The sequence below is a fragment of the Amphiprion ocellaris genome, chromosome 23 (assembly GCF_022539595.1).
Source record: "Amphiprion ocellaris isolate individual 3 ecotype Okinawa chromosome 23, ASM2253959v1, whole genome shotgun sequence".
Classification (NCBI taxonomy): domain Eukaryota; kingdom Metazoa; phylum Chordata; class Actinopteri; family Pomacentridae; genus Amphiprion; species Amphiprion ocellaris.
Window position 1 is genome coordinate 3,843,673 of NC_072788.1, and position 12,791 is coordinate 3,856,463.

The window sequence follows — 12,791 nt, forward strand, 5'->3', positions numbered from 1 at the left end:
GCAACTTTATTTGTGTTTTATTTTATTTATTCGTCTTTATATTTCCACTTTTATTTGTTTATTCTTTTATGGATTTATTTTTGTAATTTGACACTCTCACTACATCATAGAATCAGAGGAGTGCCATAATAAACGATAAGTCTGTTAAAAAATGAGGAAATAAATGTGCAAATATAAAGAGGAATACATTTTTTTTTAAATTGTTAAAAAATAAACCGGACGGCGCTAGGACCCCGCGCAGCCAAACAACCAACCTGCCGTCCAAACGAGGAACGGGTGACGACGACGTGCTAACGAGTTAGCCGGGTAGCTACCTACCGCTATCCGGTGTGAGCGCGGTGGCGGCGAATTATATATGATTATAGAGGAACATTTCAGGATATAGCTCGTTTTTATTTTACTCTAGCCATCCGGGTAATTTAAATATGCCCAGCAAAAAGAAGAAATACAACGCCAGGTTCCCCCCGGTAAGTTTTCCCGCACCGGTGTTGAAGCTAAGCTAACGTTAGCAAACTCTGAAATGGAAAGCTACTTTAGCTAGCCTGAGTCGGATTTGGCCTCTTTTGTTGCTGGAGAGCCAAGAAGCCGACTACTAGCGGGCTAATTACCGCAAAATGCAGAGCGCTTGAGATAAGTCGTTGATTTAGCTAACTAGCTTATTGCTTTTTAAGTTGCGTTTCGGGCGTGCTACATAAGTTACACACCGCTAATTCATGTTTTTAGCATGTCAAGCTAACGGGAACGTTGCAAATCTGAACCAAACTGTTATATTTAGCTGCATAGTGAGGAATCTTTGGAAGTGTTTACACTGCACATATTACTTAGAATCCGCTTAGCATGAAAGGAAGGAATGGTTTTTGCGTTTTACAAAAAAGATTCTCACGTTTCGGAAAAGACTAATGTTTTGCTGACGCTGTAGTTGACAAACACTGAGTTCAAATCAATCCTGAAGTTAGTTGTCAGGGTCAGTTGGTGTCATTTCAGATCATATTGTGGAATCACAGGAGTGAAAAAAGAAGGAAGTAGATGTGTAAATACAAAGAGAAATAAATAGAAGAATTAAAAAAAAATGTTAAAAAATTATACCTGAAAAAAGAACAAAAAAACGGAAAAAACAAAGGGAAAAGCAAAGACAAAATTTACGTTTATATTTCCATATTTTTAATTTGTTTTTTATTTATTCCTCTTTATATTTATACATTTGTTTAAAACATTAATTTTTTATGTATTCCTCTTCATATTTATAAATTTATTTCCTTATTGTTTTATTTCTCTTTGTTTACACATTTATTTCCTTATTTTTTAACACATTTAATTTTTTTATTTATTCTTGTATTTATTCCTCTGTACAGTTACACATTTATGTCCTTATTCTTAAACAGATTAATTTTTTTAATTATTTATTCCTCTTTACATTTACAAATTTATTTCCTTATTTTTAACAGATTAGTTTTTTCATGTATTCCTCTTTATATTTACACATTTACTTCATTATTTTTTAACAGATTTATTATTATTATTATTATTATTATTATTATTATTATTATTTATTCCTCTTTATATTTATATTTACGCATTTATTCCCTTTAAAAAAAACTATTTATGTTTTCTTATGGCACTCCTGTGATTCTGTGGTGTAGTGAGAGTGCCAAATTAGAAAAATAAATCTATAAAAGAATAAGCAAATAAAAGTGGAAATATAACGATTAATAAATAATTTTAAAAAATAATGTTGCAATATAAAGCACTATTAATCAAAATCAAAAAGTAAAGGCTAATAAAAGTATAAATAGAAAGACAAATAAATAAAATAATAAAATATAAGAAGAACAAATGTGCTTTTCCTTTGCTTTTAAAGTGGCATAGATTATTTTTATTTTATTTATTCGTCTTTATATTTCCACTTTTACTTTATTATTCTTTCATAGATTTATTTTTGTAATTGCACACTCTCACTGCTCCATACCACACTGTCTCTGATTTCATTGGAGTTTATTTATTTCTTATTTTGGGAGCCAAAACTAAAATTCTGTAAAATATTTTTAGCTGATTTGTTGAGAATTTCACATGTTTTTAGACCTGAGAATGTTTTTATTTTCACTCTCAAAACATTTTAACTAAGGATCCAAGAGGCATGGAATTAGGTGAAGACACAGACAAAATAGTTTCTAGCTGATTTTAATGATTGAACGGCTTCAGCAGAGGCCATGTTTAATTATTAGCCTTTGAAAAGTAAATTTTTTAAAACGAGGATGGTACTGGGTTCTCAGGAAGCTTATAAATTAAAGCTGTATCTATGTTTACTACTAAAAATACAGTCTTTGGTCTACATTTCACCAAATTTTTTGGCCTCATGCTAGAAAACTTTGATCCATCGCATGTATGGGTAGTTAAAGTTAGAATTTTTTGCTATTTGACGTGCCTAAATGATGACAAGGACGCATTCGTAAGGATTTGTCATTATATGTGCAAACGTACAAGTCGCTTCCATGCTGTCTTTATGCTGAAATAATGCTTATTTTGTCTTACCAGATGTTTCAATACATATTCGTGAATTAAAAAGGTAATTTGACAAGTGAACAAGGATATAAATGTGTTGTAATATGTTGCACTGAAAGCAACAAAAGAGAACAATGCCATATAATTTCCCAGATGTGAATAAAAAAATTCACAAAAATCAGCAAAAATGTTTTATAGAACTTTGTTTTTGACCCCCTGAGACATTGCAGCAACATAATTCTTAAACTCTGTCTGAACTGACCCATGGTGTACACATACATAAATCTGACCTTTTCTCTTTTCAGGCGAGGATTAAGAAGATTATGCAGACGGATGAAGAAATAGGAAAAGTGGCTGCAGCAGTACCTGTTATTATTTGTATCCTTCCTGACGAAAAAATATTCAGTTTGCAAATTCAACAGGTTTTATCATGTTTGTTGATGATTAATTGCTGAAATCAACAATAATAGACAGTAAAAATCAAAGCAAACTGTTCAGACTTTCCATTTTCATAATTGAATGTTATGATTCTTTCTTCTATAACTAGGCTATGCAAGCAAATGCAGTTTATGTAAATAATGCGCACAGAACCTGCTGCATCGTAATTTCCTTAACTGAGACGTCAGCGAGAGCCCTGGAGCTTTTTTTGGAATCGTTGCTGACAAAGGCCTGTCAAGTCACCCAATCTAGGAATGCAAAGACGATGACAACGTCACATCTGTATGTATTCTGTTTGTCCTGATAAAGCACCTTGTCAATGCTCTATGTTCTTGGGAGACAAAGCCGTCCTCTGCCACAGATGTGAACTCAGGCCACTGAATAATAAGAAGAAATCATGCATAAAGTTGTAATTTGATTTTGGATACATGCCGCTGGAAAAGGTGTTATATCTTCATTTTCTTTGGATTTACCTGAAGATGTTTTAATGCACCTGCACAATATAGTGGATTGTGCGGGTCCCTGCGATGCCAGTCTTATCCTGATGTTCCTGCTGAGCGGATTTGCAACACATTGCCAAATCCCTCGAATCTGAAAGTATTTCTGGAGACGAGTGAGATGTGGCTGCCGATAGAATCTTATACTGTTTCAGATTGTATATGTTGTTGAAATGAATATCCATCCATCCATCCATCCATCCATCCATCCATCCATCAATCAATCAGTCAACTTCATCCATCCATCAATCAATCAATCAACTCCATCCATCCATCCATCCATCCATCCATCCATCCATCCATCCATCCATCCATCCATCCATCCATCCATCATCCATCCATCCATCCATCCATCCATCCATCCATCCATCCATCCATCTATCTATCTGTTTTACATTAGGTTGAGTTTATTCTCCGCTCAGAGTGCTGTGAAGCCGGTGGCCGTGACTGAAAAGTGTGAATTTGTGTTTACAGAAAGCAGTGTATTGAGCTGGAGCAACAGTTTGATTTCTTAAAAGACCTGGTGGCGACGGTGCCGGACATGCAGGGCGACGGGGAGGAGAACCACACCGAGGGGGGAGGAGAAAAAGTCCCACGCAGGTCTCTCTCACGCACTCATGTGTTTGCATTTCACAATGATTACTAAGGAATCAAAAAGTCAAGACTTCTGTTTACACAGGAAAGCTTAAGCAGGATGATGGTTGTTATTATTCTTGCAAAAGAGTTATCTGCTTTTGACTCACTCGTTTTAGGAATGTCTAATTCGGTTGCCTCTGATAAATGGTTACACTGAAACCACATTGGTTTTAGCTGGAAATCAATGATTCATAATTAACAGGACGATGCTCTCTATATGGACTTGAGCTTGTTTTTCTTTTCCTTTTCTGGAAACAAGTACGACTCTAAATCGAAACAGACTGTGGCGATGTGTTTGTTGTCCTTGCAGGGTTACCTCATTACTGTTTCCATTTTGTTTTGTGATTATAGATTAAGCACAAAAAAAAGAAAGAAAATTAAAGAGCGGGCACTTTTTTTCCCCTTCAGCTCCTCAGAGGAAGAATTAATTATTGAGGAACTGGAGAGGAGAAAAAGCAGTATCGACTGTCAAATCAAACACTGGCACCGCAGCTAATTTGTAGCACAGAGACTTGGCAGAGAATTACACATAAATTAAATGAGTAAGGAGTCTTCTTTTCACTAAAAAGTGTGGCTGATTCCATTCAGATTCAATTTAAAGTGGGTGCTGGGATGAAGCATGCAGAGTCACAGCATCCGAAAATATAAATGGTTCAATTTCCACCAATAGCATCGGTCACAGAGTTATCTAAATGTTGCATGGGGATTCATTTCCAGAAGATTTATGCCGTAGAATAACTTTTTAACTTTTGATTTGTTTATGAGCTCCTGAAATGTGGATGACTGTGTGTTTTTTTGTTGGTTTTTTGTTAACAGCATCTATCTGAAACTGGAATCACAGGAGTGCCATAATAAAGATAAATCTTTTTTTTTTTTTTTTTTAAAAAGGAAATAAATGTGTAAATATAAAAAGGAAAAAATTAAAAAAATAAATCAGTGAAAACAATAAGACCTGAAAAAAAAACAAAGAAAAATTTTACCTTTGTATTTCCATATTTTTAAAATGATTTTTAAAATTTTATTCCATTTTATAGGAATATTTATTTTTATTTATTTTTTTCCTCAGGTTTGTTTTTTTTTTGTTAGTGTTATTTATTACTCAATATAGTTATACATTTATTTCCTTATTTTCTAACAGATTTATTTTTTGAAATTTCTTCTTTTATTTTTTCCTCGGTATATTTGTATGATTATTTCCTTATTTTTTAATAGATTTATTTTTTAATTTATTCTTTTATTTATTTCTCTTTATATTTACACATTTATGTCCTTATTTTTTAACAACATTATCTTTTATTATGGCCCTCCTGTGAATCTGTGGTGTAGTAAGAGTGCCAAAGTACAAAAAATGAATCTGTAGAAAAATAAGCAAATAAAAATGGAAATATAAAGATGAATAAATTAAATAAAAAATATATAATGTTGCAATATAAAGCAATATTAATCAAAAAATTAATTCATGAAAGAAAAGGCTAATGAAAGTATAAATATAAAGACAAATAAATAAAAAAAAGAAGAAACGTGCTTTTCCTTTGCTTTTGAAGCAACATGGATTTTTTGTTTTATTTGTTTGTCCTTTATATTCCCACTTTAAGTAATTACTCTTTTATAGATTTTTTTTTTTTGGAATTTGGCACTCTCACTGCTCCATATGAAACAGATATTAATGCACAAAGTCTACGCAGGGCATTTTTAGTTTTCATCTCAAAGAAAAGCCTCCAGGACCGTCTTTGTTTTATTGATTGTGTAGAGCAACTTTCTTCAAAAGCTCGGCGGATAAACAGTGCTTGTTTTTACACCTCAAACAGCATCTACATTTTTATTTTCCATCCTCAGGGGTCGCAAACCAGGGTCCGGTCGCAAGAACGGAGGGGCCGGAACCAAAGGCAAGGACAAGAAGTTGTCTGGAACAGAGTCGGAGCAAGAGGTGGGAGATACGATTTGCATGCGGGAGCCTTTATCTGTTGGCCAAGATGATTTATTGTGTTTATTTGAGGTGAGAGGGTTCACTGTTGTTTCCCTCAAAACAGGACGACTCGGAAGACAGCGAGACAGACGGGGATGAGGAGGATGGCTCTCAGTCGAGCACAAATCTGCAGGCTGCATCCAGGTTCCACAGGTAACGGAGCAGCTGTGTCGAGACTCTGTTTGACCAGATCTGATCTAAATCCACACTTTACAGCTGGTAGCACGACGTATTTATAATTATCCTCTCAGGCTGTAAAATCAGAGACGAGGAGGGTATTGCTGCTTCTGCCCTGTGAAAACCTCCAATGAAACCCCTCCTGATTAATAGATTTGAAACCATTTTTAGAGCATAGAAGGCAGGAGAACATAGAATTCTTTGGTTTATCTGAAAAACAAAGCTTGGTAATGTGTGGTTTTCACTCTATAGCAGCACTACGTGTGGTTGAGTGCTATGGAATCAAATAAATGTTTAAACATGAAGAGGAATAAATAAAAAACAAATCTGTTTAAAAAATAAAGAAATACATGTATAAATATAAACAGAAATAAATAAATAAATCTGTTAAAAAATAAGGAAATAAATGTGTAATTATAAAGAGGAATAAAAAAAATTGTGAATAAATCTGTTAAAAATAAGGAAATGTTTAAATATAAAGAGGAATAAAAAGAAATTTTAAAAATCTTAAAAATAAAGAAATAAATGTGTAAATATGAAGAGGAATAAATATAACAATTAATTTAAAAATATGGAAATGTAAAGGAAAATTTTGTCTTTGCGTTTCCCTTTTTTTCCTTTTTCTATTTTGTCATTGCTTACACATTTATTTATTTGTTTTTTAACTGATTCATTTTTCATTTGTTCTTTTATTTGTTCCCCATTATATTTACACATGTATTTGCTTATTTTTAACAGATTTTTTTATTTATTTATTCTTCTTTATTTATAGATTCATTTCCTTGTTTTTACACAGATTTATGTTTTCTTATGGCACTCCGGTGAGCTATGGAGTAGTGAGAGTGCCAAATTACAAAAACTAATCTATAAAAGAATAAGCAAATTAAAATGGAAATGTAAAGACGAATAAATAAAACAAAAAATGTTGCTATATAAAGAAATAGTCATCTCAAAATGAATCCATAAAAGAAAAGGCTAATAAAAATATAAATATTTAGACAAATAAATAAAATAATAAGCAGAAATTTCCTTTGCTTTTAAAGCAACATTGATTTATTTATTTTATTTATTCATCTTTATATTTTCACTTTTACTTTATTATTCTTTTATAGCTTTATTTTTGTAATTTGGCACTCTCACTAATCCATAGAGTACACCTTTGGGGCCCTTTAAGACAAGAACACTTAACACATAACTCTCCAGATCAGTTTAAAGCTGTCACTGCTGAGCTCTCTTTTTATACCGTGCTTTCTATGAATGTCCTGTCATTGTAGAAAAATCCAAATCAAATCCCTGATAAAACCGAGTTGAGGAACGATGCTTTTTATTGATCTACCTTTCATCTGTAAGACAACGTGGAAAAGAATGAGTTATTTCTCAAACAATGTCACGTTTACATCTGCTGCTGTAAAATACAACGTCTGTGCAAGACAGAATTCTGCTGGATGACTTGACAGTCAAACGCAGGAAGGGGGCGCTGTTTTTCCATTAGAAACAATGAGAAAAGCTTTGGAGCGTCCCAAATTCACTGTAGTGATTCAATGCAGGTGAGAAGAAAAAGATAATACACTTAAAAGTCAGTAAGTTCTCAATGGAAGCTATTTGACACACAGATTGCATAATTTTCTAGTATAGTACGATGGACTTTCTTTTGTAACTCAACTCCAAAAAATGCTATCATTTTACAGTAGGTATTGTATATATTACATGCTGTATGCTTTATTATGTAGTTTAGTACCTACATTAAAGCCTACAACAATGGGAGATGATGTACATTTAATTCAAACAGTGATTGTTTTTATATTTACATTTAAAAGTACAAGTTTTACAGGCAAAAAATAACCCTATAAACCTCCACCGATGGATGTGAAAGGAATTCAGGAAAAATTACAGTATCTATCACAGCCAGAAATTGTAAATACTGATAAAAATCACTGTATTTTAAACTGTCAAATGATGATTAGACTAATCATGTTTGGCCTGCGGTTCTGCCTCAAAAATTAACCAAATTAAATAAATAAATAATCCAAAAAAAAATGCAACTTAATCTTTTATGATTTATGGCTTATAAATATGGAATCACAGGAGTGCCATAATAAAAGATAAATCTGTTTTAAAAAATAAGGCAATAAATGTGTAAATATAAAGAGGAATACATTTTTAAAAATAAGTTATTTAAAAAATCTAGAAATATAAAGGTCAATTTTGTCTTAGCCTTTCCCTTTTCCATTTGTTTTTTATTTTTGTTTTTCCATTTTTTTATTCCTTTATTCCTACTTTTTTTATATGTACACATTTATTTCCTTATTTTAACAGATTTTTAAAATGTATTCCTCTTTATATTTACACATTTATTTCCTTTCTTTTTAATAGTTATTTTAATTTTTTTTAATTTCCTTTTCTTTTTACACATTTATTTCTTTATTTCCTTATTTTTTTAAGATTCATTTTTTATTTATTCTTTTAATTATTCCTCTTTTTATTTACACATTTATTTCCTTATTTTTAACAGATTTGTTTTTTATTTATTGCTCTTTAAATTTACACATTTATTTCCTTGTTTTTTTAACAGATGTATTTTTTATTTGGTTTTTTCCTCTTCATATTTACACATTTATTTCCTTATTTTCTTAATAAATTTATTTATTAATAAATTTATTTATTCCTCTTTATGTTTACACATTTCTTGCCTTATTTTTTAACAGATTTATTTCTTATTTTTTCTTCAACTTTTTCCCCTTTATATTTACACATTTAAATCCTTATTTTTTTTAACAGATTTATTCATTTTTATTCTTCTTTATATTTGCACATTTATTTCCTTACTTATTAACAGATTTATTTTGTATTCATTCTTTTATTTTTTCCTCTCTATCGTTACACATTTACTTCCTTACTTTTTAACAGATTTATCTTTAATTATGGCACTCCTGTGATTCCATATAAAACTGCATAGGCAACATTTTCCACTTCTCTCTATTTCTAGCCATGATTGTGTTGTTTCCATAGAGATGCAGGAGTGAAAAATGAGGCTGATTTGATTGGGCGACACTCCTAACACCTGGTTTCCACCTGTGTGTGCCCCTCCACAGCTCAAATGTGCCCCCCCAGTACATGCACATGGGCAACATGGTGTCAATGGGCGGCATGGCTCCAGCGCAGCCCCCCGGCGGCATGGCCTTCGCCCCCCACCCGTCCATGATGAGCGTCGTGCCGCCTCCCCCTCCCCCTGCGCCGCACAAAAACGAGGAGGACGATGACGAAGACTATGACTCTTAGCTCCCTCTTTCCTCCCTTACCCCTCCACCGCTCACTCACTCGCTCTCTCACACACACACACACACTCTTAAAGCGTTATTTTCAGATTCTTAAGTTGTTCTTCCGGTGGCTGCTCGTAAAGCAGAGGAGGGAAAGACTCTTCATCGCGGTCCACCGCCCGCAAGAGGCAGAAAACTCGTTGTACATTGTGTTTTAATTTTCGTTTTTTTTTAAGGAGAGAACAAAATAAAAGGTTTTATTTTATCGTAGAGGAGGATGTTTTTTAACAAGTCGGTCGATTTTTGCATAGGAAAAACGTCACTGTTTTTTGCTACGAGCCCCCCCCCTCAGACAGGATAGGTGTGGTTTGTGTTGTAACTTCTTTTTTTTTTCTTTTTTGGCACTTTCAGTCCTCCGTAGTAGCTGCGAACATATCAGTCGCTGTCATTCAGACCCTCAGGTTGGTAGAAAAATGTTCCGCAAGTGGTAGTTAGAGCCGTGCTTGTCGAAGGGAAACCAGACCTCACTTGCCGCCGAAGTGTTACATCACCACGTAATCGATCGGCTACCGCTGTTCAGATGTGAGCCCAACTTCCCGGCTTTGTCAGTCCAGCTGTCGGGCTGCAACGTAAACAAGGAAGCAGGTGTATTTTTACTATAGGTTTAGCTAGCTGCAGCTTTTTTCAAATTAGTTCCTATTTTTAAGTCACGTTTTTATCAAGAGAACTGTAAACTTCCACGACCCACAAGCCAGCAGGTTAAGGGTTCACATTGTGTTCACGTCGCCAGGGGTTAGTTGCTTGTGTATTATTTTACACCACCATTAAATGCCCCCCCCCCCGAAGTATACTGTGACTCTTGGACCATCACTTTGATTTTAAAGTCTCCTTTTTTCTGGTCACCCCTCCGATTTTGAGTAAACATTTCCCCCCCCCCGTTCTTTTAGATTGTTTTAATTGTTATCAGATGGGGCTCCCGTTTATGTGTCGGTCTTGTTATGAAATGGTTGCGAACAGACAGGTGACACTGTATTGTAAACTTTTAACATTCTTTTTATTTTGTATGGGTGAAATAAAGTTCATATTTCAATTAAAAGTTTGGGTTTGTTTGCCGTTTTGGACGCAAGAAAATGATTCTGAATGCAGCCAAAGTGCTTACCCCTTCATATTTCAGTTCTACAGGTGTGGAGCACATCCTTTGTAGTCCTGACTCGATGCTGCGCCTCCTTGCACTGCAAAAACTCTAAATCTTACCAAGTCTATTTGTCTTATTTTTAGTCAAAATGTCTCATCCCACTTGATTTAACATAAATTCACTTAACAAGTGACATTTCAGCAGATGGAGGGACTTGTTTTAAGACAGTGCATCTTAAATATCTTGTTTTGAGTTGCATTTTACAGGAAAACTCAAAATCAGTTTAATACATCTCAAATTAGGAGATTACATGAAAGCAAAAATCTATTTTTGAGTGAAAAACTGCTATTTTTTTTAGCATCTCTGGGTTATTTTAAGACACCTAAGCTTGACAATCCTGGCAAAATAGAGCTTAAAATAAGTTTTCCCAGCTAATTTTAAGATCTCTATATTCTAAATATCATATCTTATTTCAATAAATCTTATCAAGCCATTTTTCACTTGTTCTATTGGCAGATTTTTTTCACTTATTTCAAGGTAAAAGTTCCTTGAAATGTTATTTTTCTTGTTTTGAGAGGGGCATTTTTTTCCAGTGTGATTTTGATTACCTTCCTTTTCTATGTGTTGCAAATACAGAGGAGTCTCCCATGGATGCGGTTCGCGGTGGTTTACCGGCCGGTGACTCACACAACCTGAAAGACGAAAGCTGGTATTTATCCGCCGGATTGAATCAGATAAGTGCAAGACGGCACAGGTTTGTGGAAAAAGATGCTTGCAGAAAAGCGACCAGCCTCTTTCCTCTTCTTTACACCGGAAAAAATGCCCCTCTCAAAACGAGAAAAAAAACTTAATTCAAGGAACTTTCCCTTGAAATAAGTGAAAAAATCTGCCAGTAGAACAAGTGAAAAATGGCTTGGTAAGATTTAATGAAATAAGATGATAGAGTATTGAGATCTTAAAATTAGCGGCAAAAACTTATTTTAATCCTCCTGCTGTCTTCATTTACAGGCACCAAAAAATGCTGTTTCCTTGTCTGAAAAAAATCCAAAAATTCAGCAAAAAAATCCCGTAAGTTTCTGAAAATTTGCAAAACCTTCAGGAAGAAAATTCCAAGAATTCCTTAAAAGTTTCCCTTAAAAGTTTTATTTAAAAAAAATCCCCCAAATTTGGCAAGAAAATTCTTGTAAATATTTTCAAAAAATGAGTAAAAATCTTCCCAAAAAAATCATAAAAATATCTAAAGTGATTCCATATATATCAGTAAAACTTCTAAAATTTTCTTAAAGAACATTCACATAACATAACATTTCTTTTTTTTCTACCTAAAAATGTTCAAAGATTTCCCAAAGATGTTGAAAATGTGGACATCAGAAGTTTCACTGTGAAGATATATATATTTTTCCACATTTTCAAACTTTTAAACGTCAATTTTGACCCACAGGACGACACGAGGGTTAAGCTCTATTTTACCGGGATTATCAAGCTTAGGTGTCTTGAAATAAGCCAGACATGCTAAAAAAAAAAAAAAAAAAAGTTTTTCACTCAAAAATAGATTTTTGCTTTCATGTAACCTCCTAATTTCAGATGTATTAAACTCATTTGAGTTTTTTTGCAAAATGCAACTCAAAACAAGATATTTAAGATGCATTGTCTTAAAACAAGTCTCTCCATCTGCTGAAATGTCACTTGTTAAGTGAATTTATGTTAAATCAAGTGGGATGAGACATTTTGACTAAAAATAAGACAAATAGACTTGGTAAGATTTTGAGCTTTTGCACTGTAGTCCATTTTGTCGCGTAAATGCCTCCTCTTCTATATACCCCCCCTCCCGGGCAACACGGAGCTGGGGGCCGCAAAAACAACCGCATCCTTCCTGCACAAGCGTTGACTCAGCGGACCGTGAGGAGGGTGGGGTTTTTGGTGTGTGTGTGTGTGTGTGTGTGTGTGTGTGTGCGTGTGCGTGTGTGTGTGTGTGTGTGTGTGTGTGTGTGTGTGTGTGTGTGTGTGTGTGTGTGTGTGTGTGTGTGTGTGTGTGTGTGTGTGTGTGTGTGTAGGGGTTGACTTTAGGAGGTCGGTGTTCAAACAAACGGCAGGCAAGGAGGGAGGGGAAGGGGAGGCATCAAAGGGCCAGCAGAAGGAAGCACACTGTTTCCACACAGCAGCCGGCGGGGCCAAAGGTGGCCCTC

At 34.1% G+C, this 12,791-nt stretch overlaps 1 protein-coding gene across 1 annotated transcript; it reads left to right on the forward strand.

Annotated features, from left to right (window-relative positions):
• Positions 1-264: 264 nt before the first annotated feature.
• On the forward strand, positions 265-10,566 carry drap1 (DR1-associated protein 1 (negative cofactor 2 alpha)). Its single transcript, XM_023291541.3, has 7 exons — positions 265-467; positions 2,805-2,877; positions 3,126-3,219; positions 3,909-4,034; positions 5,907-5,997; positions 6,101-6,189; positions 9,306-10,566. Exons 1-7 carry the CDS (start codon positions 426-428, stop codon positions 9,490-9,492), a joined length of 702 nt encoding a protein of 233 aa, XP_023147309.1. The 5' UTR covers positions 265-425; the 3' UTR covers positions 9,493-10,566.
• Positions 10,567-12,791: the final 2,225 nt, after the last annotated feature.

Excerpts from the sequence above, each read along its gene's own strand:
- drap1 (XM_023291541.3), top strand. The coding sequence starts at position 426 with ATGCCCAGCAAAAAGAAGAAATACAACGCCAGGTTCCCCCCG. Across the intron at positions 468-2,804 it reads ACAACGCCAGGTTCCCCCCG|GCGAGGATTAAGAAGATTAT; the intron begins GTAAGTTTTCCC and ends TTCTCTTTTCAG. Across the intron at positions 5,998-6,100 it reads GAACAGAGTCGGAGCAAGAG|GACGACTCGGAAGACAGCGA; the intron begins GTGGGAGATACG and ends CCCTCAAAACAG.